Genomic DNA, 24932 nt, shown 5'->3' with positions numbered 1-24932 from the left:
AGAAAAACTATAGTTGTAGTCCTCTCATTTTAGCAATATATATTTTATATAATAAGAGAGAGCGAGACTGTGTGTTTGCAACATGTGTGTTTTTTCAATTATCCAGTCAAGAAATATTGTTTGAAATATGTTTAATTATAGGAAACTTTTGTTCCATTTCTGATAGGAGCTGTGGTGATAAAATTTTCCAACACAAAAGAAAAAGACATAGAAGCAGTACGGTAATCAAATACTGGCTGAAGTCTCCAAAAACTTGGTTTACCAGCAAAGAGAAATCTAAGTAAGTCTCAATTTTGATTGATTTAAAACAAAATATAAAGTCAAACAATTTTTTTCTATGGGTGATGTCCACATGAGCTCTAGGCTTGTGCTAATCATTATAAGTTAGTAATCATACCGGGTGAGTCATATGTATGGGAACCTTTCAATAAATTAGAGACTGTTGTAGATATAATACTGTAGCTTTCAGGATATGTTACTGGTCAAATACTCTAACTCTTAATGTACGGTACAACTGAATTTCAACCCCTTCATAAGGGGTTGACTAGGTTCAGAATGTATAATATGGTGACTTTATAAAGGCCTTTTTAAAACTAGAAAGATGACATCAATAAAAATCTATGATACTTTTATCCAAAATGGCGGCTGATTGAATTTTATCAATTATTTCTTTAAAAACCAAAACTTCAATCAGCCGCCATTTTGGATAAAAGTATCATAGAAGATTTTTATTGATTTCATCTTTCTCGTTTTGAGAAGGCTTTTAAGATAACACACAATGGGTATTTACATTCAAAATCTTTGATTTACAACCCCCAAGTCACCCCCTTATGAGGAGTTGAAATTCAGTTGTATGTCAAAAGTTGGAGTATTTGACCAATAACTTATCCTGAAAGTTACAGTATATCTACAACAGTCTCCAACTTATTGAAGGGTTGAAGACTGTGATGTTTTGAAAATAAATTCAATTTTGATATAATTATTGTTGTTTCACCATTTTATTAAAGCAAAAATCTCCCTATTGGCCATCCAGACATTTATGGTTTTTACTTTCCTTGCCCTATTACCATAGGTAAGGAAAGTATTGCTTTCCAAAAAATTTAAGGTACCCCAATTTGTAAATTTCTATACGTTTCAAGGTCCCCTGAGTGCAAAAAAGTGGTTTTTGGGTATTGGTCTGTTTGTGTGTGTGTGTGTGTGTGTGTGTGTGTGTGTGTGTGTGTGTGTGTGTGTGTGTGTGTGTGTGTGTGTGTATGACTGTATGTTTGTCTGAGTACACGATATCTCATCTCCCAATTAACCAAATGACTTGAAATTTGGAACTTAAGGTCCTTACACTATAAGTATCCGACACGAACAATTTCGATCAAATGCAATTCAAGATGGCGGCTAAAATGACGAAAATGTTGACAAAAACAGGGTTTTTCGAGATTTTCTCAAAAACGGCTCCAACGATTTTGATCAAATTTATACCTGAAATAGTCATTGATAAGCTCTATCAACTGCCACACAAGTCTCATATCTGTAAAAATTTCAGGAGCTCCGCCCCATCTATGCAAAGTCCGATTTTAGATTCTCAATTATCAGGCTTCAGATATAATTTAAACAACAAATTTTGAGTGGAAAAGATTAAGCATAAAAATCTCTACAATTAATGTTCAGTAACATTTTCACCTGAAATTGAAAATAAGCACGAAATTCGAGAAAATGTTATTATCTCAATTGCAAACTGTTGGCAACTGTTGATTCTATTAAATGATTCACTATGAAGAGATAGCAGACCTCGTATGTCTCCAGCGTTATTGTCCTGTCACCAGCTGACTCAGATCTTTGTTTATAAGTAGACTTGAGATGCGCGGGAACACTAGCGTCAGGAGATCAATTTTCATAACGGCAATGAAAGTTGTGTGAGTGCGCCACACCAGATTTGTTCTATTGGTGATGCAAAGCTAATACAAGCAAATGGCTGATACAAAGTCCAACAGCTGAAAAAAGAAGCTTACATGAAACATTTTTGAAATTTGTCAGCTGTTGAATGATTACAAATGAAAATGAGCTTTCTATCTGTAATAATTATAGTGTTCAGTTGTTAGATTGCATAATAATATCACAACCTACTAGGAAAAATCCATTTGTCTGTATAGGACTTTATAGTTGAATTTAATTTTTATTCAGTTTTGTGTAAAATTATTGTAAAGTTAGGGTAGAGAATTTACTTCACATTATATTGTGGTTATTCAAAAGTTTTATAAGATTTATAGTTTTTTAATGTAAAAATAAAGAATTGAAAAGGTTATTCATTCAGAATAATTAAGGTAATCCTTCTCCATCTTTTCACGATAAAATATTGTAAAAATCTATTTTAAAAACGTTATTTTCATGTGAATTTTTGAAAAATTTTTATGCGAAAGAAATGACCAAATATGGGACAAGAAATGTAGAAAAAACCGTTTTATTCATGTTCATTTCTGAGAGTTCAGTATTCATGTTCAGTATAACGTGAAAATGTAGAAACAAAAATAACGTTATTTTCAAGTTTCAGTTTCACGTACTTTTCACGTGAAAAGTTGGAACATTTACACTTTTTTCACATGAAAAAATGTGATTTTCTCGACTTTTCCACCAGAATATGACGTTATAATGTAAAACTGTGAGGACATAATTTTCACGTGAAAAAAACGCTCTTGTGTTATCTTGGACTTTCCTTTCAGGAGAGGGAGAGTCATGCATATTTAAATACATTTTTAGATTATTAAATGAATTTGCTAGCAGATTAATTTAGGAAATAAAATCCTTATTTTCTAATTTGTAAAGATTGTATACTTTGAACTGTTATTTGTTCTAGAAATGTTCAAACACCGGATCCTGGAGGAAAATCTGAATGCTACAAAAATTGAGATTGAATTGAGGTACAGTAACATAAACCAGTATGTAGCTCAAAAAATTGCTACTTTAAACAGGAAGAGATTAAAGTATTCTGGAGCACCACAATAAGGACCTTTCTTAATAGATAAATGACATGCATATGAGTTATTTTAATAAACAAACTTCTCACATTATTCATGTCTTAACTATTTACATCCATTAATTTTTCATCAATATGTCAATAGACATCTATTCACTGAATCCAATTCACTTATATTAATTATAGATAATTAAACAGGTATACTCTCTTGTCTGATGCCAGTTGCAGCTGGGTTAAAATATTATAATCCTTGCAAATGTTATCTTCATCCTAAGCTGCTCTCCTAGATTTAAAAGAGGATTTTTTCTATAAAGGAGACAGGCTGCTTATAGATGGCTATTGATCTGTATTTATATCAATACAGCTGGTTATGTATTGATATCCATGGCTACCTATTGATTTGTATTGATATCATTAGGTATTTGGGCCAATACATATCCATGGAAATGTATTGATGTGTATTGATATCAATACAGCTGGTTATGTATTGATATCCATGGATATGTATTGATATCAATAAGTATTTGGGCCAATACACATCAATACATATCCATGGAAATTTATTGATGTGTATTGATATCAATACAAATCAATACATAACCAGCTGAATTCATATCAATACACATCAATACATTTCCATGGATATGTATTGATGTATTGATATCCATGGATATGTATTGATGTGTATTGATGTATTGATATCCATGGATATGTATTGATATCAATAGGTATTTGGGCCAATACACATCAATACATATCCATGGAAATGTATTGATGTGTATTGATATCAATACAGCTGGTTATGTAATGATATCCATGGATATGTATTGATATCAATAGGTATTTGGGCCGATACACATCAATCCATATCCATGGATACCTATTGATGTGTATTGGCCCAAATACCTATTGATATCAATACTTTTTTTATTGATCTCTATTGATCACTTCCACTAGGGTATTAAAACTTAAAAAATTGAAAACTTTATATAATGAAATCTAGAAGAATTGAAAATAGGCCTATGAGAATCCTCGGTTAATTAAGAATTTATACGCAACATTTCAAGTGAATCAGTCCAGTAGTTCAGACGTGATGATGCGTCAAACATATATTTTGCTATCCTTTGCACGTGTATAAGCCAGTTCTTGTCTTCTTACCAGTTAATTTATCCTCGTACTGTTTATCCGACTTGACTGGAGTTGAGTCCGAAGCACTTCTATGTAGCCTTAATTTAGTGACACAGTTATTACACTTGTAAGGGTTTTACATGTGTAGAAATGCGATTAATTTCTTCAGCTTCTGTTGTATTGGTTCCTCTGTTGATCTATGTACGCAGCCATGGCCTTGAGAGAGCCAGTTGCACTGTCTGTTAATTCATAATCCGGACTGACCACGAGAATGAATCAGAGAAGCCTTCTATTAAAAAAAAACCCTGCTCTGATTAATTCTCATGAAATTTAATCCTGATTGAAATTGAACAGGCTTTCATGCTAATGGACCTGATATTTTCATGTTTCAAAGTCAGATAAAAACTAAATCGAAAAAAACATGATATTCCATCAACTGCTCCTATTTCCTTTCATGATATCATTACATGATACATGACAAATCTATTGATAATACTGTAGATCACAAGTAAAAAATACAGTTGTTAATTTAGATAGAAATTGAATTGAGTTACATTTTAGTTTACATCTGAATTTTCTTCCCTAAGCTTTTGGTTCAAGCTAGGATCAAAGAAAGAAATCATATACGGTAATGGTAGTTAATAAACAAAGTGATTGAAAAAACTCTATTCAGATTTATGCAAATTCACATTAAATTGATCCCACTTCAATATGTATGATAGTAAAGTCTAGTACATGAGAAATCAGCCACAATAATTGTTATACTAGCTATTATGAATTGACTAGCTAAATGAATTTGGCAAGGCTGGAGAAGTGTTTTCGTGTGTGGAGATAGGCGGGGGGGGGGGGTGAAAACTTACAATCCCCTATAACTCCGTTTGGGTTGAGGTAGAAAATCTATTATTGGAGGTAGAAAATAGGTAGTAAATCTTGGCATAGTTTGTTTGGTGGAATTCAAATGTGGCCGGGCCAGCGACATGCACGTGACCTTTACATATTTTCACCAATATCTACGTTATGCGTGGTTAGATTTCAGTTTGGTTTGAGGTAGAAAATAGGTAGTAAATCTTGGCATATTTGGTTTGGTTGAATTCAAAGATGGCCGGGCTGAGAGGTCATTGGCCTTTTTATATTTTTGCTCATATCTCTGTTATCCTTGAGGTAGAAAATCTGTTATTGGAGGTAGAAAATAGGTAGTAAATCTTGGCATAGTTTGTTTGGTGAAATTCGAATGTGGCCGGGCCAGCGCCATGCACGTCTATTAGGCCTATAGTCCACAAGACTATTCAGTGCTTTCTTGTAAAAATTAGAATTAGACCGCTGATTTATGATGAATAATTCTAGTCTGATTTTTACGGTAATATTGGCGTATGAAGGAGGCTCCTTTTTCCTTTTATATTATCCTTCAAATGCAAAATTTCCAAAAACTTTGTATATACGTCGACGCGCAATTTAAAAAGGAACATACCTGTCAAATCTCATGAAAATCTATTACCGTGTTTCGCCGTAAATGCGCAACATAAAAACATATAAACATTTAAACATCAAGAGAAATGCCAAACCGTCTACTTGAATCTTAGACCTCACTTCGCTCGGTCAACAATTATACACATATACAGTAGTCTGATCGTAGTTTCTAATATGTTGCTACCAATCGTCATTATGTTATTCCCCTAAATTATTCTCCTTTAAGAATGGGGCTTACAGTTCAACAAGCAAGGAAAGTTTGTGTGAGTGCGCCACACCAGATTTTTTTATAAGTAGCAACAACTTCACCAACAAGTATTTTAAGAAAATTAATTAAAATATTACTCTGCACTACTCAAATCTCATCTCGAGAATTATCAGTAGATGAAATCAATTCTTCGAACGAATCTTAACCTTGCACTCATAGTTGGAACACAAATTTTGCAATACCAATTAATTCCTTGGTATTAATTCTGATTATCTCCAGCACATTAGAAAATCGAAATTCAGTATACATATTCTATCAGTGAATAGGATATAATTATATTGAAATGAAAACAATAATATTGTAAGAAGTGGTTTTACTTGAAAATAAAATTCAAATGTAATTTATTTATCAAATACATCTGAGTACAATGACACATTAAATGTGATTGAAAGCTTTTTTATAAGCATTACATTCAATAAAAGGTTACATTATAAGGTTACATTCAATAAAAATATTGATAAAACTGAAACTCATAAAAAATTGATGACTAGATATGAAAATGATTCTAGAAATAACAACTGCATATAATAATCTATTTTGAAGCACAAAGTTATGCAAATTTCCTAAACATCAGGGGTGTACTATCGTACAATTAAAAGTCATTTCTAAATAATATGTATCTTCTACAAAATAATGAATCATCTAAAACTTATCAAGACTAAGTACACTGCAAATTCTTGAAAATAAATTGATAAAATAGTGCGATGAAATAAAACTTCATCAAAGTAAATGTAATAAAATGAGAGGGAATGATTAAACCGGTAAAGACTTAATGTATAAAAATTAAAAATAATACAAGTTCAGTAGGAACACTTTTGATCTTCAAGTCTGAAAATAAACCGAGCTTTAAATATATTATTTTATAAATTTCTTTGGAAAGCGATTATGGTTGATAAGGTCATAATATTCAATTGATTCCAAATTGTGATAACACTGTCATAAAAAGTTGATGACTGGATATTTAAATGATTCTAGAAATAGCAACTGCATATATCAAATATCTAGTTTGAACAATCAAAAGTACAGAGAGATCGAAAAGTCGGGCAACGCAAACTCAAGTCTTATAATTTGGGTTGCGTGAATTATCGTTCAATCTGATTATTGTTGAATAGAATAATGATCTTACTTATTGTTGATAGACTTCACTCCTTAAGTTGAAAAGATACATTTCAGAAATCTCAACCAAGTATTTCTGATTGAAATCACATTGATTGTAATATTTTATCATTGAATACAAATACAAAGATAATTTTCCATAATATTGTCCATTTGATAGTTAATAGTCCTTGATGATAGCAAAAATCGGCTTTGAGGTCTGTGGTGGGTCCAACTACCTGAAGGTAGAAATGCAATAGGTTGATGGGATCGGAAAGGGTAGTCCTATTGTTTATAAAGGTGGCAATATTTCTTCCTCTATCCTTTTTCTATTGTTCTATAATAGTTGGTCATTTTCTCGATTTTGAGCCTTCCCTGTTGCTGTTGACTATAGAGAGCACGTTTCGGAGTAGATATTTTGTGGACCCATGAGAGGTCCATACCGCTCGTATTATTCAACCCCGTACTGGCCGATATGAAACTGCTATAAAATTACAATCCAAATTTCATTACACCACAAAATTATTATTTCGAATCAAACCTTAAGTTTCAGTACCTAGTATAGTTCATTTGACGAGAAAATAAAGTAAAAGCATTGAGAAATCATACTCTCTAGAGATCTATCTGTCTACGGCACACAGATAATCTTTTACTTTTACCATAGATACACACATAGGTAATCGTTTTCTATTACCATAGACAGATAGACCTCTAGAGAGTATGATTTCTCAATGCTTTTACTTTATCTTCTCGTCAAATCAACTATAGGTAGGTTACTAGGTAGTTGAACGTCTCATACTTCTCACCAACTTGATTCTGAGCCAAATAATTCCCTTGACAAAGTGATCTCACTTTTGCTGTATTTTTACTCATGTACCGTAGTAGCTGAAATGTATGAAAATGGTAAATGAGATAAGCCTACTATGAATATTGATAGCTTTAATGATGTGATTAAGGCACGCTTTCCCCAAATTACGCTTAACTTGAGCTAGTTTAAATTAAGCCTCACTATTCCAAAGGTATTACAGGTATTATTTACTTGTTCTTTAGTAATATTATATCATTACCTATCTCTTAGAAACAAGCATTGTCACCTGAAAGTTGTTGTGGATAGTTCTGCTAAATTTATTACAAGATCCAAACTTTGAATCAGTGATAAACTGATTCAATTTCTTGACTAAACGTAACTCTCTCTTGAAGAAAACAATCCACTTTTAAAATAATATAATATTAAAATTGTATTATTTGTGTTTTAGCTACAATATTCACCTATTATCTAGGGGAGCTTTAATTATTTTCGTGAAAATAAATCATGATTCGCTTACAGTCCTCACTGATGAAGAATCAACTCAAAAGCATAGTTAGTAATCGTCATAATCATAATTATTATATATAATTATATTAATTTAGTAAGCTGTGTAATTTTGTGTCAGTGAGTAAAGATAGATTAGGGGGGGGGGGCTTTGTAATAACACTAGTAATAATTATTATCATAGTCCTTTAACTCTTAAATCCATAGGTCCACTTTCCAATATGCATGTGTAGCCTAGTACTCCACATTACTCCAAATCGTGCTCTCTTTAGATGACAAATTACCTTTGGGTCCAACTTTCATACTACCCACCAACAATGGGCATTCATATACCTAGGAACAATAGCTGACCCTTTCCAACTACCTGTTGCCCTGTCCAAGGTTAAAAATAGACTTGGACCCATCACAGACCTTGAAGCCCAAAAATCAAGTTGAAAGTTTATCAACTTTCATTATTTTATGGGTTACCTGGCAAATTGTGAAGTTGTGCGTACAACTCATTGTTTTATTCATAGAACTAAAAATCTTTAAAGAAATGAATGAAAATATGTTTGAACTGAACGAAATACTAATTGAACAGAACGTATAATGATTTCAGTATACTGTGCGTTTATTGTAAGATTGTGTTGTGATGAGAGAAAATAATAAAAACCATTTAATTGTACTTATTGTATCTAACTGTATTATTGAAGTTGGATTTTGATAATAAATTTAAGATATGTTATGATCTTTATGATTCTGATGAATTATATCCAACTTCTGAATTCTGTCAATCTACAGTTTAAATTTTAAGAATCCCTATTACAATATTGAACTGAACAAGATGTATAGAATAAGTAAAGAGAGTACAGTAGAACATTATTTAAAATACGATCTTACTAATTGCAATTTTTAGCATTTTATTAAGATTGAACACTGTCATTTATTTGCCAAATGAAATAATTCAAATACATTCTACAATACTTAATGATATACGCATCGATTTTTTTAATACCTAACGGTACATGCATACTAATTCACCTTCGAATCAATAATTTACGGACTACCGGTAATTCTTATCACATTTTGATTTGACTTAGATAGTTGTTTTAGTCGTCTCCTGTGGCACTTTTTACAAATATATCAAGATGATTTCTTCCTGTCATTGATCGAAAACCAGTACACTATCTAATCCTTTTTGTGCATTCCTAAATCATCAAAACGAGCACTTGTGCAGAACAAGACGTTGGCAAGAGTGGGCACCTAATGTGGATCCCCAGCACCATTCTAGATGATGAAATTCACAATGTCCTAAAAACAAAAGTATTATGATTAAAATAATTATTATATTCAATAAATTGAGGCTGTACTGTATTAGTAACTATTCTTAGTGTAATAGTAAGGTTTGTCTTACTATTGAATCCCAGCAAATATCAAGTCTTGACAAAACAGTAGTTATCGAATAAATAAGAAAGTGTTAAAAATTGACCACGGTTGATCGTCTGGCTGCCAATTCAAAGAAGAAAATCTATTACGAACGCGCACATCTGAGATTTTCAGTGTGGACATCTTCAGGGTTAGGAAAACCCTGTTCCGAACATTAACTTAAAGAAAGCTGGTAATGGAGCTAGATTGGTGTTCTAGTGTAATCTTAAATCCAAAAGTTGAAAATTTCTTAAATCTAGTATAAACTTGAATCTTGAAATTAAAAATTTTAGATCTGCGCATGCTTAGTAGATAATCTTTTTTCTAGGGGCCTAGGATCATCACAAGGTGAGTTAAATATATCGGAAATGTTGTAGAATCGTTCCTTTATGATGAGTAGACATAATCTTTAGCTATTTCTACTGAGTATTAACATGATTGTCAAGTTTTGGAGCTCATGATGATTCCATGAACATTGAACCTAATTTTCTGTAAATAAAGCCATCTCAGTAGAATAGCAAGCATATTGTGTTTTTATATAATGATTATTATAGAAGTAAATAGTTGAAGTGAGACACAAGAAAAACTATTGGATCAATTAGGTGAAGATAGAATTTTGATTACCAAAAATGTTATATAGAATGATCTTCTACATGAACTCAAAGTGAGAAGAATAAAATCAAGACAGGAGTGGCATTAGTCACCAGAATTGAACTCACCTATCGAGCCGCCGGTATTTAGTTTTCACTCGCCTATCAGATTTGAAACCATTTCGAACAGGTTTGAAGCCATTTCTTGTTTCGCCATTAATCAATTTTGTAGTACTTTTGCGAGTCTCAAACAGCACATCTGAATCCGACTCACTTTCAGATAGAACTATTTTTCCAGCAGGCACTGAAACACAGATGCAGAAGATGAGCTAAAACAAGTTCTCATTCAATTGAATATTCAACATCAGTTCTGGAATAAACGTGGATGACAGAAATGAGGCTATGAGAGCAAAAAATACAAGTAAACATTGATAATAGAATATTTTATATTATGTTCAAGAAATCTATTCTTGGTAATAATTGTTGAGACTCCCAAATAATAGAACTATGATTAAGAAATAAATGAAAGGTATTGAATATTATTTTAAGAGATATTGTAGAGAAATTGATTTGGAATATTAAATTATTAGTGATATGACTGTCTAAAATTTAATTATTAGTGATATGACTGTCTAAAACTCACCCAAACCTCATAAATCTGATATTTTATTAAAAACACTGATTTTTCAGTTGTGAACCCAAATCTGTTATTTCATTAAAAACACTGACTTTTCAGTTATACCCAAACCAGAAATGAATCTGGTATTTATTATTAAAAACACTAATTATTCAGACGTGCTTTTTATCTCTTTTAACCATGATAACTGAGTTCGGTGTGAGTTTTAGACTCTTGGTTGACAATATTTGATAGTCAGAACTTTTATCAAATTGAAATAATGGTTTATAAAAATGTATTATTGATAAATTTATAACAATTAAAAAATAAAATTATATCCCTTTATAGTTATAAATAGCCCTAACCATAATTTATTGATTATTTTAACAAACATTAATGTTGCAAGCTTCTAAGGAGTTTTATTGGATTTCTGAGCTGAATTTACGTTGAAATTGATCAATTTGGCCTGAATTATTTTAACAAACATTAATGTTGGAAGCTTCTAAGGGGTTTTATTGGATTTCTGAGCTGAATTTACGTTGAAATTGATCAATTTGGCCTGATTGAGTCCCAACATAGCTATAAGATTAGAAATATGACGGGAAAAGTGCAATCTTCCGTCAACTTCATCTCGGTAACAAAGCGTTGATTACAAATTCAAATTCATTTATTGCATGGAAGTAATACACAATTGAATATACATCACAATTATTACAATATTTCGAATGAATTTTACGTTTATACGAACCTTTTTAATAACTCAAAAGCGCCGGTGAAACTGACTGAATCGCTCTGAATAGAAGGTCTAAATATATGCAATATTATCGGTGTAAGTTGATGAGCTGCAATCTACTTACATCTGACTTCATCGTTGGAGTCGATGAGCGAGTAGCGCTGGCGCTTGGTTGGCCTCGGATGGCAGGCTCTCGAGCACAGGCAGATCACACTCCAAATACAGCCAACCACTATCAGAACGCCAGTGAACAGTCCTATTATCACGTACAGAATGCTCCAATCTGCAAAATAGAACCAACAACTTCAGTGGATACTATTATTCTATTCATATCCTTCATGCTACTGTATCCATCCAGAAATTCTAGAACAACGTATTGAAGAATGCTGTCGATGCTCCATACTTTGTCACAAACTCGGACCTCCACAGGGACCTGCAGTTGGAAGCAGTCGATGATCACAAAGGCTGCCAGAAACCATGAGGTGACTCTACATAATCATCAGAACACCCACGTTCTACACCTCATTGACAACTCAACTACAGTGAGGTGACTGAAAAGGAAGAAGCCTACATATCTCGTGTAAGTGTAGCAGAGTGTCACTGGAAGTAACAGTGCTTGGTCATTGCTGAATTAGACTGTGAAGGAGTGATATACCCCTTTAGTGTCAATCATTAACCTATTAATTCAAGATAGAATTGAATCGTTCATTAACCAAAGTTTTAGATTGCAGTCAAATTACAAGAAAAACGTGCTAATGTATCCTAGAACTAAGAATATTAGTGTACGATGGTACAGTTTCAAGCATTCATATTCTTTATCTTTATGCTAGTGGATTGCTACTGAATTACTCCGGATCACATTAATACAGTATCCAATCAAAAATTAAAGCATGAAATTTATTTACTCACCACAGTTGGAGTCTCCATCTCCAAAATATTTTCTGAATAAATCCTGCATCCAAAATGCTTCACAAAGGCATAATCGCGTTTCCTGCTCACAAACGCCATGTCCTGGAAACAATTTTTGAGACAAGTCGAATAAATAACATAGAGGAATACTCGTTTGATGATTTGCACATTGTAGATGGAATCATATGAACTACTAATATTCAAGTCAACAACAATTGGATAAAGATTAGAGTAAAGATTAGAGTATATCGAATATCTGATGAAAATCAATTGTTCAGTTTTTATTCAAATAACAAGAAAGGCTCGGGTTAAAACTATTATAGTTTTTGTATCTTGTAAATAATTTATCTAAACATTTAATTCTTCGGATCTGTGAAATTATCAAGTTCCAATAGAGAAACAAGATGTATTTGTGAATAGAAGTTAGTAACATGAGGGCCTTATTTATAATCGTTATTTAATGGTGCTTAGATAAGCAAAGTAAGATTTCCTAGCATCCTAGCAGAACAAGACCAAGAGGAATCGTTAAACAAGGTACTTTATTTAGCGTATCACAAGAAGGCCACTGGCTGCCATTTGAAAGCGATGGCCAACAATGAAAGCCATGGATCTCCTTATCATCCACTGGGTGAAATGATTGGTTTAAGAACTAAAAATAGATTATTCGACTAATTATTATTATTATTCCATCTGTAGATTATTCGACAATTAGAGATGCATCCTTGACTCCCGTAATACTCTATTGAGCATTTTTATAGAAATTGATAGTTGCACAACAACAAGAACTAATTCCCTGTTATTCTAATAAACCAGCTATAATTTATTGTGACAATTCCAAGCCAGTGGAAACAAAATTTAAAAGATTTATACATCCCTGGTCCAAGTGTAATAATATTCTAGTGAACAATTTTCTAGATAAAAGATTCACAGTGACATGAAAACTAAACCAAACCATGGTTTTTTGTTCTCTCGATGAATTATTGGACTGTAATTGTTCACCAATGGTGAAGAGTTTGATCAAAATGATAAGACAAAACGTCACTATTGATAGTTACGTGTTGCTCTGATAAGATCTGCGACAATTTCAAGCCAGGGGAAACAGCATTTCGAAATAGTAATGCTTCCTTTGTCCCAATACTAGAATGGTAACTACTAGAATTTACTAGAATGAAGATTCACAGTGACATAAAAACTCCTATAATGACATTCATTTTCAACTTTAAACTGCTAGCATTCCTTGAGAATAACATCAAAGCTTCACATTCAACCAATTCAGACAGTTTCATGTGAATTTTACAATAGCTAGCGGTTGTTTTATAACGGTTGACCCACAATAACGGGAACATTTGAAAACGCCATAAAACATAAGTGGGAAGGGCAAAAATTATTTTATTTAAACTAATGTAAAGTTTAAGACTTGCCATTTGAGAATTATAATAACATCTATATTCTATAACTTTTGACAATTACTTCTTCAAGATGGCTTCCTACTGCACGAATACACTCTTGAAATCTGTGATGAGATTCCTGAACGATTGCTGCAACATTTCAGCTGGGATATTGTTAATTTCATTTTGAATTGTCTGTTATGATACAACCATAGTTAATGGTCAAGTTATGAGAACGTTTGATTTGAGATAGCTCCACAAACAGAAAATCGCAGGTGGGCAGATCACGGGACCACGAAACGCAAATGTTGCAGCGATCAATGAGGAATCGTCAACACAGATTTCAAGAGTGTATTCGTTCAGGAGGAAGCCATATTAAAGAAGTAATTGTCAAGAAGTGATAGATGTTATTAATAATTCTCAAATGGCAAGTCTTGAACTTTACATTAGTTTGAATAAAATCATTTTTGCCCTTCCCACTAATGTTTTATGGCCGGAGAAGTTATTCTAGCAGAAATCAATGTATTCACAACTGTAGTCTGAATGTTGAATCACTGACCGGAACAGTTATTCTGGCAGACGGCCGTCTGTATGTTGGCGACAGACAGCTGCAGCAGCACCGAGTCCTGTGCGAGCTTGTCCTTGAGCGTCTTGACGACGTGAGGGCCGGCGAGGGCGGTGGCCGCCGTCTGCACGTAGAAGACGAGCACGGCACGGCCAGTGGCGACGTCTGCGCGCAGACTTCGAACCACGAGGCTGGCCGCGTCATGTAGCAGCAGGCCCAGTTTCATGATCACACTGTCGCTCTGCGCCTTCGTCAGCCGCGCGGCTTCGATGTTCAGCGTCAGCTCCACTAGGTGGTACAGATACGGGTCTGCGGCAGCAAACAGTCAGCATCAAAAGTTTCGATTTTTTTAGAAAAGAATGACAATTTATGTTTTGTTGTCTGCAAAAGGAGACAGATTATTTATAGTCTATTTATTTATAGTTTATTTATTAATAGTTAGATTATATCAGTTTATTTTTTTCTTAGAAAAGAATGACTTTATGTTTTTTTAGAGTTCCTCAGATCGGCTAGATTTCAATTTGTCTTGCCTATATGAGTTATGTTTGAAGGGCCGGATTCAAGGATCCAAAAGTTTAAAGAACCCCACACGTCAACGGGAGCTTGTTGTGTGTCCCAAGTAAGTTAGTTGGGCAAACCAATACCCGTGTCCTTTACAAGATCCAGGAGTTTTTCCCTATACTAACATCTTATTCATCACCTGGTTGCTTGCAGCCAAAAAGAGCCCTTCTCCATGCCCCTAGCCTCTCGCAATCCAGTGTGATATGCTTAGCAGTCTCTTCAGACTGATTGGTCCTTGGTCCACGTGGTCCTACGTGAGTTCCTAATCGCAATTTTGCAATCCAGTGTGATATGCTTAGCAGTCTCTCAGACTGATTGGTCCTTGGTCCACGTGGTACTAGGTGGTCCTACTGATTGGTACTACGTGAGTTTCACTCCTGGCATTCTTCGTAGGTACTTCAGCTGAGGAAGGGGTTGCCAAATTGCCTCTAGGGCGCCCGGCCAATCTCGACTCAGCCTCTTGACCCACATTTGAGCCTGGAGTTTCACCCATCTCTGGTCTCTTGAGTTTCTTTGCCTCCCTCTCCAGTTGGGATGGAGTGATTGAGCTTAAGTCATCCATGTCGTGATCAGTAGAAACCTTCTCAATGTTGATAGCCTCTACATAAGAGGCCTCTACTCCTCGTGCAACAGTACCTACTGTGAACCTGAAGCATCCATTTCAGATTGAGGAACCAGTCCTGATGGGGCATATCCCGATGGGTTTGAAGGCAAGGCAACTTCTGGAGTTGCCTTGGGGTTTGGTTTGTTCATGTGGTTGCCACGAACAGCTAGGGAAATGGAATCAACCCAGACAGAGCCCCGCATGTCCAGGCAAGGCTAAATACTACAGGAGGGCGCCCGGTATCCTGCAGGCACCGTTAGACACTATATAGAAGCACCACCCATCAGCACGGTCCACATCACACCTAAGAATATGGCCAAGGAAGACCGACAGATAGAAAAAGAAAGAAAGAATGGCACAAAGCTAACTCAATGGAAAAAGTGCCATTCTAGAAATGAAAAGTTCCAAAGCATTAAGAAGGAGAAGAAGGATTTTGGAAGAAGGGCATTGGAAAGAGGGTCCCTTTTAGTCGCCTCCTACGACAAGCAGGTATACTGTGTGTGTATTCTGATTTTCAACAAATTCTTGAGTACGATGTTCGACTCAAAGCTCCCCCAATCCACAGAGGGCTGTCTTGCCTAAAATATTACATGACGATCATAACATAAAAGGTTTTGTTTAATTATGTTTTTAAGGTAAGATGAAAGGTTGGGGAAGTTAGATCTTTGCTTTTAAATTGTAATAAGTGGATATTATTCGATATGTTTTGAAAATTTTGGATAATAAACAAAAATAACGAAAAATTGAATACTGGACCATTTGAAATACAGGACAGAATGGTTGTTACTTTTTTGTTATTTGAATGTTTTTTGTGTTTTGCTTTTTTTTTAATTTTAGATGATAAACACAAATAACGAGAAAAAATTATTTGGAATACAGTACAAAATGAATGTAACTTTCTTGTTTTTTTATGTTTGCGTAAGTTGAGAGTTGCAGAGCCACCATTTCATTTCAATCCATTAGATGGGAAAACCAAAAACCACAATTCCATCAATAATTTAGATAGGAACCATTTATATAGGAAAACCAAAAAAACGTTCAGCAATTTGCTTCAAAAATCATATTTCAGTGGTTTAGACGACCAGCCTGAAATTGACATCTGAGTCTGTTTTACATCTGCCACATATTGCCTGTTTTCAAGTGTAGTTAGTACAATACTTCTAACTGAAGAGACTCATAAATTTATGCTGACTTGTATCAAGCAGGATTAATCTTAATTTAGGAACAATATGCTAAATAGGTTTGATCGACTGTTAGTTGATCCCGGTTGGCGCAACCAAGAATAAGATTTTTAAAAACACTAATACATATCTATAGAAAATAGAACTATTGGGAACTATACGAAAATAGAATTATATTAGAAAGTATGAATACTGGATTAAAAAATAAACAAATATATATTCATAGAATGAGGAAGTAAAAGTATTGAATGGTGATTTGTTACCTTGTTTGACTATGACTGACACAGTGTCCTCACTCCACTCTCCCTGGTCATCAGTTACTCTCAGTCGAAATACATATCTTCCAGCAACAACATTCGTCAGCTGAAACCATTTCAAAGTCAGCATCAACTGAATAGTATTAAGAAAAAATGAAAATCACTTAATCATTAATCAATAAACCTAAAACGATCAATAAAGGTTTTGTATAATAGTTGTTAATTTTCTAAATAAACTGTATAAATCATGACAAATAAAGATACCGAATACTGAATAACCAATGAACTGTTAGTTAAGTTTATAGGGTACGAGCAGGTGTTATCCGTGTTCCGCAAGGGTCTTTTAAAACCACAAATTGATAAAATTTAGTTTTATAGTTCCATAATATTAAAAGTATTGAGAACAGTAAAAAATATACAATATGAAAACTATTTGATTGGGCTTTTATCTCACGTAAGCTTTGTATCACAAAATGAATAGCTTTGTTTCAATTATTTAAATTATTATTACTTCATTGACAAAAATGAAAGTAAACATCCTCAATGAATAAAAAATCTGCGTCAAACATGTATTTTGTATCCCGTACATAAGCAAATTCTTTCCTTTATAATAATAATAATATTCGTATGGCTTTTATTGGTGGGGAGTTCCGAGTTCCTGACGGAAGTTCCACCTCGCCTGAATATATCATTTGAGCCGTCAATGGGCCTTACGACTGCCATATTTCAGCCGGGAACGACAGTTTAACGTGCCCATCCGATAACACGGGAGTGACCTCTTCAAAAACTTTTGGCTCTGAGTGGGTTCGAACCCGGGATCTCTAGGTTGCTAAATGCATCCTTTGTACAAAGTGTACCACGAAAGGTATAACAGCCGAAGACCATAGATTCTATATGAAATTTGCAAAAAAATCTTATATCGAACTTAGTTTTTGAATAGATTTTTCGATACTTTGGAAAAACCCAATAACTAGAGAACAATGAGTCAATATCTAATTCTAAGGATATGGTTGGAAAGAGGAATAAATTTCCAAAGATCCATATTATCTGTTCCTTTGTTTGATGTTTTGAACTTTTTACGAGTGCTCAAAGTTGAAAAAATACATTCGTCGAGTTCAATGCCAATTCCTTACAGTTTGAACGCTCATAAGAAGTTCAAAAACCAAAACTTACAAGTTCAAAAACAAATTATGAAACTTATTGGAAATTCCTTCCTCTTAACAATCATTACCTTAAAAATAGATTTTTGATAATAGTTCCCTAGTTATTAAGGATTCTTGAAAATATCAAAAATCTATATATCTCGAAAACTAAGGTCAATATAACAAAATTTTACTGGACATTTATTTTTGCAAATTTAATGAAGAATCTATGGTCTTCACTTGTTACAACTTTGGTGGGACACTCTGTATATAGTATAGATTGATTGATTGCCATTATTAAGGGCGGAATATGGACTCCAGGTCCTCTCTGCCACATAACGCTTTACATTTAATACAAATAAATACCATAACAAAATCAAGATTATAATAAAAATCAAAAATTGAAAAGGAAATCTACCTCTTTAAATAAACAGTATTTATACAAAAGAAAATACATTTTTACAAAGATGGAAAAAAATTGTTTTAAATAGAGCTATGGTTATGAAGAATAATAATAGATAATACCAATGAAATTCAGAACTAAAATTCAAACCAATATGTATTGGTATAAAATGTGAATATAAAATGTAAAAGAGAGATATGGGTGAATAAAATGTGATAATAGGGTAGTACCCGAAGATTGCCTGTAGTTTTGTCAAGTTCTGATTGAGTTCTATAAATAATAATTTATCTAACAAATATAATTAAGTTTATGTAGATTGTAGGTGCTGACCATGAGTGTGGGCGATGCGTCGGTGCCGGCAATGACCTGGCCGAGGGCGAGACTGGTGGGCTCCCGGGTCCACTGCCACTTGGCGATGCCGAGGTCGTCAGTAGACTGCGACCCGTTCAGCAGCAGCACCCCCACCGGCAGCACCACTTGCTGATCCCCGCCCGCGTTCGCCTTCGGTGCCGCGTTGCTGTCTAAAACAATCAACCATGCTAGTTACATTCAATTGGTTCTGACAACGTTTACATTCATTCAATCAGTTTTGGATAATGGACAGAGTAAATTCCAAACAGAATCAAAACAATAATAGTTTATTAATAGAGTAGTACTGTATTTGAAAAAGCACAGTCTTAATTTTGTCACATCCACATCTATCTAATTTGTTGTTAGGACTGCAGTTCCGTGTTGAAGCAACACTGTGTTGCTTACAGTAAGATGAGTTGGTTTAAACACGAAACTGCAGTCCTGTCAACAAATTTAATAGATGTGGATGTGGCAAAATTTAAACTGTGTTTTTTCAATTATGGAGAAGTTCCAAATTTGATAGCTGAAGGGTATTCAATGAAAACACAAAAGTATTTTCACAAGCGCGAATCAAAATTGAATCGTCAAAAGATTCTCTACACAGATTTATTTTGATCCAAGCTATACAGGTCAGATATGAAAGATGATCCATATTGTAATTATGAAATTGATAATTATCAATTTGATGCAAATAAACTATTAGAAATGCAATAGTATTGGACTATTTGAAGTGGATTTTTGATAAAGTTATTTGTAGTATGCTTGCTTACAATACCTCAAATTAATCCGAAATGGCAGCCCAATATGCTCATTAACTCATTCTCACAGCATAACCTGAAGAAGTTCATCAACACTTCATTATAGCCTATCTTAGAATTACCCATTAATAAAAGTTTATTCATTATAAATTGATGAGTTATTAGATGATTAATTCTATCAAAATTTAGCATTTATAAGATCAAAGATACAATTCGATACTGTTTGAAATCAAATATATTCAGGACTGTACCTTATGGGATTGGCAATATTATTGAGGTTTAATCTTCCTCAACATTTTTCAATTCAATTCCGATTTATTTTATTTCCACTTCAACGACATAATACAAGAAGTAGTAACATGTGATACAGAGAATAAATAATAATCTTCAAATGGAGGTATTATGTCAAGTAAACGTGCTAAAAGAGTCTTAGTTTAATAAATTTAAATACATGACAAAAAACATTAATGAAGTTTTGAACTATTCATCTTGATAGTATGGAAGAGACTTACTTTGAGTAACTGTGATTTGAAGTTTGTCCGTTGCCTTATTTCCATTACCATCCACAACCGATAACTGTATCACATACTTTCCTTTCGTCAGCTCAGTGGCATTGGTAATGGATTCATTGTAAGAGCTAAAAGTAATTTTGCTCGGCCCGCTGAAAGAAAATTGAATTTTGTTAAGATAAAATTTTGAATTTATCTTGAAAAAGATCCATATTGATTATAGGCTAAGGATGGGATATAAGAATTAGACATATAAATGCGATGAAAGTAAATTACAAAGAATTAATCTCACTCAGTCAGTAGCATCTATGAATTATGGGTTTATTGTATGCTCTGGGATGAGCACTGAGCAGGGTTGCTCTTTTTTGAAAAATCCTCTGTCTGATTATCAGATGTTTAGAATGTAATTATAAATTGAATTGTATGAAAACAAGAGTGTTAGTTGATCAAACCAGTTAGTTGACCATTAGTTAATGCAATATCAGTTGGATGTAAATGATTCAAACCTACAGAATAATGGAAGATCGTATATAATCAGTTCAATGAGACTACAAAGTGGAATTAACAGAGAATTGTTTTGTTAGTAAGATTATCAGCAGAGATTACTGAGATTCACTTCTGTCTTAAAGCAAACGTACAAAGCAACAGACGGTGGAAAAATCCCTCCGCAGGTGTCCAAACGTTGCAACGCACACAGACGGCCGGCTGTCTTCATATATCTGCTCAGGTCTGCATGCAGACGTTTGATTTTTTTCTCTCCATGAGTTCACACGTCTCTCTGCTGGTGTTTTTGTTCGTCTTTAGAATTGATTTAGATAACTCAACTAAATAATTTGATGAATTCACTTCTGATTCTTTGCTTGTCTAGAGTGTACACATACCACTCACAATACACTACTGCATATTATGTTTCCATTTTACAAGAGTTTTTCAACAGAGAATTACCTTATCTGTTCCCACTTCCATGAAACAATTTGAATGTCATCGGAGCTTTGGGAGCCGTTAAGTAGAGCCCATGTCTGAGGAAGAGCCACAGTTTGGTTTGAACCAGCAATCGCTAAACAAAGAAAAATCATTATATCAGTTAATGTTCAATAGTTACCCTTATTTTAATTCAATACATTGAATACTCATGTTTCAATGTTTTTATTTAACTAGCATGTAACCCGTGCTTCGCGAGGATGTATTTTAAATCTTAACAAACTGAAAACTTGAAGTAATGATATCTAGAAGAATTGAAAATAGGCCTATAAGAATCCTCGGTTGATTAAGAATTTATGCAACATTACAAATAAATCAGTCCAGTAGTTGAGACGTGATTGTGCGTCGAACATAATTTTCCTATCCTTTACACGTGTATACGTGTATAAGCCAGTTCTTTCCTTCATTATAGTATAGAAGATGATGATAGGTAGATGGATTATATATCACACTATCTTTGAATTAGAATAAATTTTGAAAGGTTTGAGATATCGATGTGCGGTTTTCACCATATTTTCTCTTGAAATCATGTATCATATGACCACCTCCCAATTTGAAAAAATGAGGTTGGAGGTTCAAAAATGGCGATTCAAAAATGGTGGACGAAATTTGGGTGCGACGGAAAGCCTGTTTTTATTATTTGAATAGGATTCCCAATGATACCTATCTTCTAATTTCCTTTTTAAAAGAAATGTTCAGCTGCTTCCATACAACAACTGGAAGAATGACAAATTGAAAACTTGACAAACTGAAAACTTGATTTTATCAAATCTTGAAGAATCGAAAATAGGTCTATAACCATCTTCGGTTAATTAAGAATCTACATGCAGATTTTCAAGTTAATCAGTCCAGTAGTTAAGACGTGATAATGTGTCAAACATAATTTTCCTATTCCGTACGTGTAAAAGCCAGTTCTTTTCTCTATTAAAGTAAAGATTATTATGTTACTTTAACATGTGATCTGGATAAATGTCCTGTAACATCTAAAGGTGCGACCACACATGCTGAGACGAACCTCGAACCGCGCAGCAAACCGTGCATTCCGCCGAACATCGCGCCTTTCAGCGAACATGAGCATATGTTTCATAAAGTTAAAAATCAGCAGTTAAACATTCACCGTACCGTACTCCGAACCGTTCGCCGTGCCGCTCGCCTCTGTTGTAACTGTTCGCCGTACCGTACTCCGAACGCTGAACTTTTCAGGGAATCACAGTCCTCCATTACAATTCGCCGTGCTGTTTGCTCTACAATTTTGGCTATCCAACACAAGTGTCATGCGAACACGTTCGTGAACATGAATACAGAAGTATATGGGTTTTTTTTTATTTAATTAAAATTCATGTTTTGAACAATTCATTGTTACGAATGATAACTCACACACAAACACACACACACACACACACACACACACACACACACACACACACACACACACACACACACACACACACACACACACACACACATACCAATACCCAAAAACCGCTATTAATAATACCCAATATTAAAATATTGTTGACCAAGAACTCAGTTATTTATTCAACTAATTTTGTACTGATAAAATTACAGAGTGTCCTCTGAATCAGGCTCAGAAAATTCCCGTACATTTCCCGCATATTTCACGTTTTTCCCGGTATCCCTCGCTGGTTAAAACACATGATTAATATGTGTTTTTTATTTTACCAATTCACTAGAAATTTACAAAATAACACTTATCAACTAATATACATTGGTGTGGCTGGAAAAAGAAGCCTTGAGCTCCAGCCACGAGTTCGAAAATATTCTTTAAATTATTGGTACATTTGCCGTGATAATATTCTAAAATACAAACTAAAAGATAGTAAACCAAAAACCAAAAATATGTATGAATAAACACACAAAATCAATTCTTGAATCAAAAATCAACAAGCCCAATAATAGAAATAGGTATAATAGAAATTATAATAATAATGATAAAAAAATGTTTCTTTTAGGTAATCAAAAAAGCCAAGTTTAAACTGAGCATGTTAAAAACAAGTCATAATTATAATAATTTAGTTTTCGATTTTAAAAAAGTAATTCTCTTTTACCCAGGATCTTATTTTATTTAATTTATTACTTGTAATTTTATCCCTAATGAAATCGTTTGGTATCCTATTTATTAGCTTATCGCTCTGGAACTTGAACTGATGATTGCTGGTTGTCAATGCAGTGAAATTTATACTGTAAGCACTTACACTTGCTGGTCTTAAATTGTAAGTGACATTGCGTTGAGTAAATAAATATGTATTTTTATTTATGAATATAATTAAGTTTGTAATGTACGTTTGGCGAAGCGTTGGTAAGTTTATCTCATCAAATATTAGTCTGCTAGGATAGCGTCTTGGTCTTCCTAGCGCAGCCCTGATGATATGCTTTTGAATAGTAAAAAGTTTATTGAAATGGGTGTCAAAGGCTGCTCCCCATACTTCTATATTGTAGTGGAAGATTGAGTGAGCATATGCATTGTAAATTGTTCTGAGAATGTTCAAGTCTTTCAATTGATTAATTTTGTAAAATATTGTAATCAAGTATTTTAATTTATAACAAAGATTTTGGATGTGAATGTCCCATTTAATATGCTGATCAATCGTAATTCCTAAATATTTCATTGACTTGACTCTTTCTATAGTTGAACAAGTACAGTTGGGAGTGTCGCAGTTATGATTATGTATTATTAGTTTTAAATGTTCTGAAGGTTGACCGCTTCTATTAGGTGAAAAAGTTATATATTTTTTTTTATTGTATTTAATGTTAGAATATGACTTTTTAACCACGACTTGACCACTGAAAGACCGCGATTTGCACAGTTGAATGTTTCATCCCAAGTTGAGCCAGAAAAGATTAAAGCAGTGTCATCAGCAAAAGATAGAGCAATACCATTCGGAATGCGTAGTTTCAATAAATCATTCACATAAATCAAAAACATAAGAGGCGATAGCACAGTGCCTTGTGGCAGACCATAATCTTTAATAATCTGGATATCAGTTTCCAAAATTTGGGTTCGATCCTTCAAATAGCTTGCGAATAGTTTTTTTGCTATCCCCCTTATTCCACTATTTCCAACTTGTTTAATAAGATAGAATGTGGTATTGTATCGAACGCCTTCGCTAAGTCACAGAATACAGCAAGTGTTTTTTTATTACTATTGAAATTTTTGTCGATTATACTTGTCAAATGTAACACAGCATCCTTGGTAGATTTACCTTTTTGGAATCCATACTGGTTGCCCTCAATAAGTTCATTTTTTTCAAGAAAATTCAACAGTCTGGCTTTTATAATTTTTTCCATGATTTTAGACAAGTTGCTGAGTAGACTAATAGGTCTATAATTTTGTGGATCATCAAGTTTATTGGATTTAGGAATCGGTTTTATGAAGGCTACTTTGAATTTTCTGGGAAAATATCCTAGTAGAAAGCATCTATTAACTATAAATTCAAGAGGACAAACAATATAGTTTGAAATTTTCTTTAGACATATGCTACTTATGCCATCCGCACCTGGAGAAGAGTTTGGTTTTAGCTCATGAATGTATTTATTTATTTCTGTAACATTGGTTGGGCTTAGAAAAAAGCTATGTAAGGTTCTAGGTGAGATTGTTTCGGGAATTTCAATTATATATTTGAATTAGGTTTTTAGCATATTTCTGGCCTACTGTTGCAAAATGTTTATTTAGTACGACAGCTTCAATTCTAGCTTCAAATTCTTTAGTTTTGGTTTTGGTAAT

The 24932-nt window shown here is 33.7% G+C and overlaps 1 protein-coding gene across 1 annotated transcript in view; it reads right to left on the bottom strand.

Moving 5' to 3' along the window:
- Positions 1-6124: 6124 nt before the first annotated feature.
- LOC111052204 (dyslexia-associated protein KIAA0319-like) overlaps positions 6125-24932 on the bottom strand; it is a gene marked incomplete at its 5' end in the record, with an annotated part of 30524 nt that continues 11716 nt past the window's right edge. Inside the window, 9 exon segments of the mRNA XM_039419849.1 lie at positions 6125-9525; positions 10359-10533; positions 11703-11861; positions 12488-12589; positions 14435-14749; positions 17050-17149; positions 18919-19109; positions 20210-20358; positions 21152-21263. Coding sequence (XP_039275783.1) covers positions 9516-9525; positions 10359-10533; positions 11703-11861; positions 12488-12589; positions 14435-14749; positions 17050-17149; positions 18919-19109; positions 20210-20358; positions 21152-21263 — 1313 coding nt within the window.

This window comes from Nilaparvata lugens, chromosome 1 (assembly GCF_014356525.2).
Source record: "Nilaparvata lugens isolate BPH chromosome 1, ASM1435652v1, whole genome shotgun sequence".
NCBI lineage: Eukaryota > Metazoa > Arthropoda > Insecta > Hemiptera > Delphacidae > Nilaparvata > Nilaparvata lugens.
The sequence above is the reverse complement of the archived record's forward strand: the minus strand, read 5'-3'. Positions and strand labels throughout refer to the sequence as shown.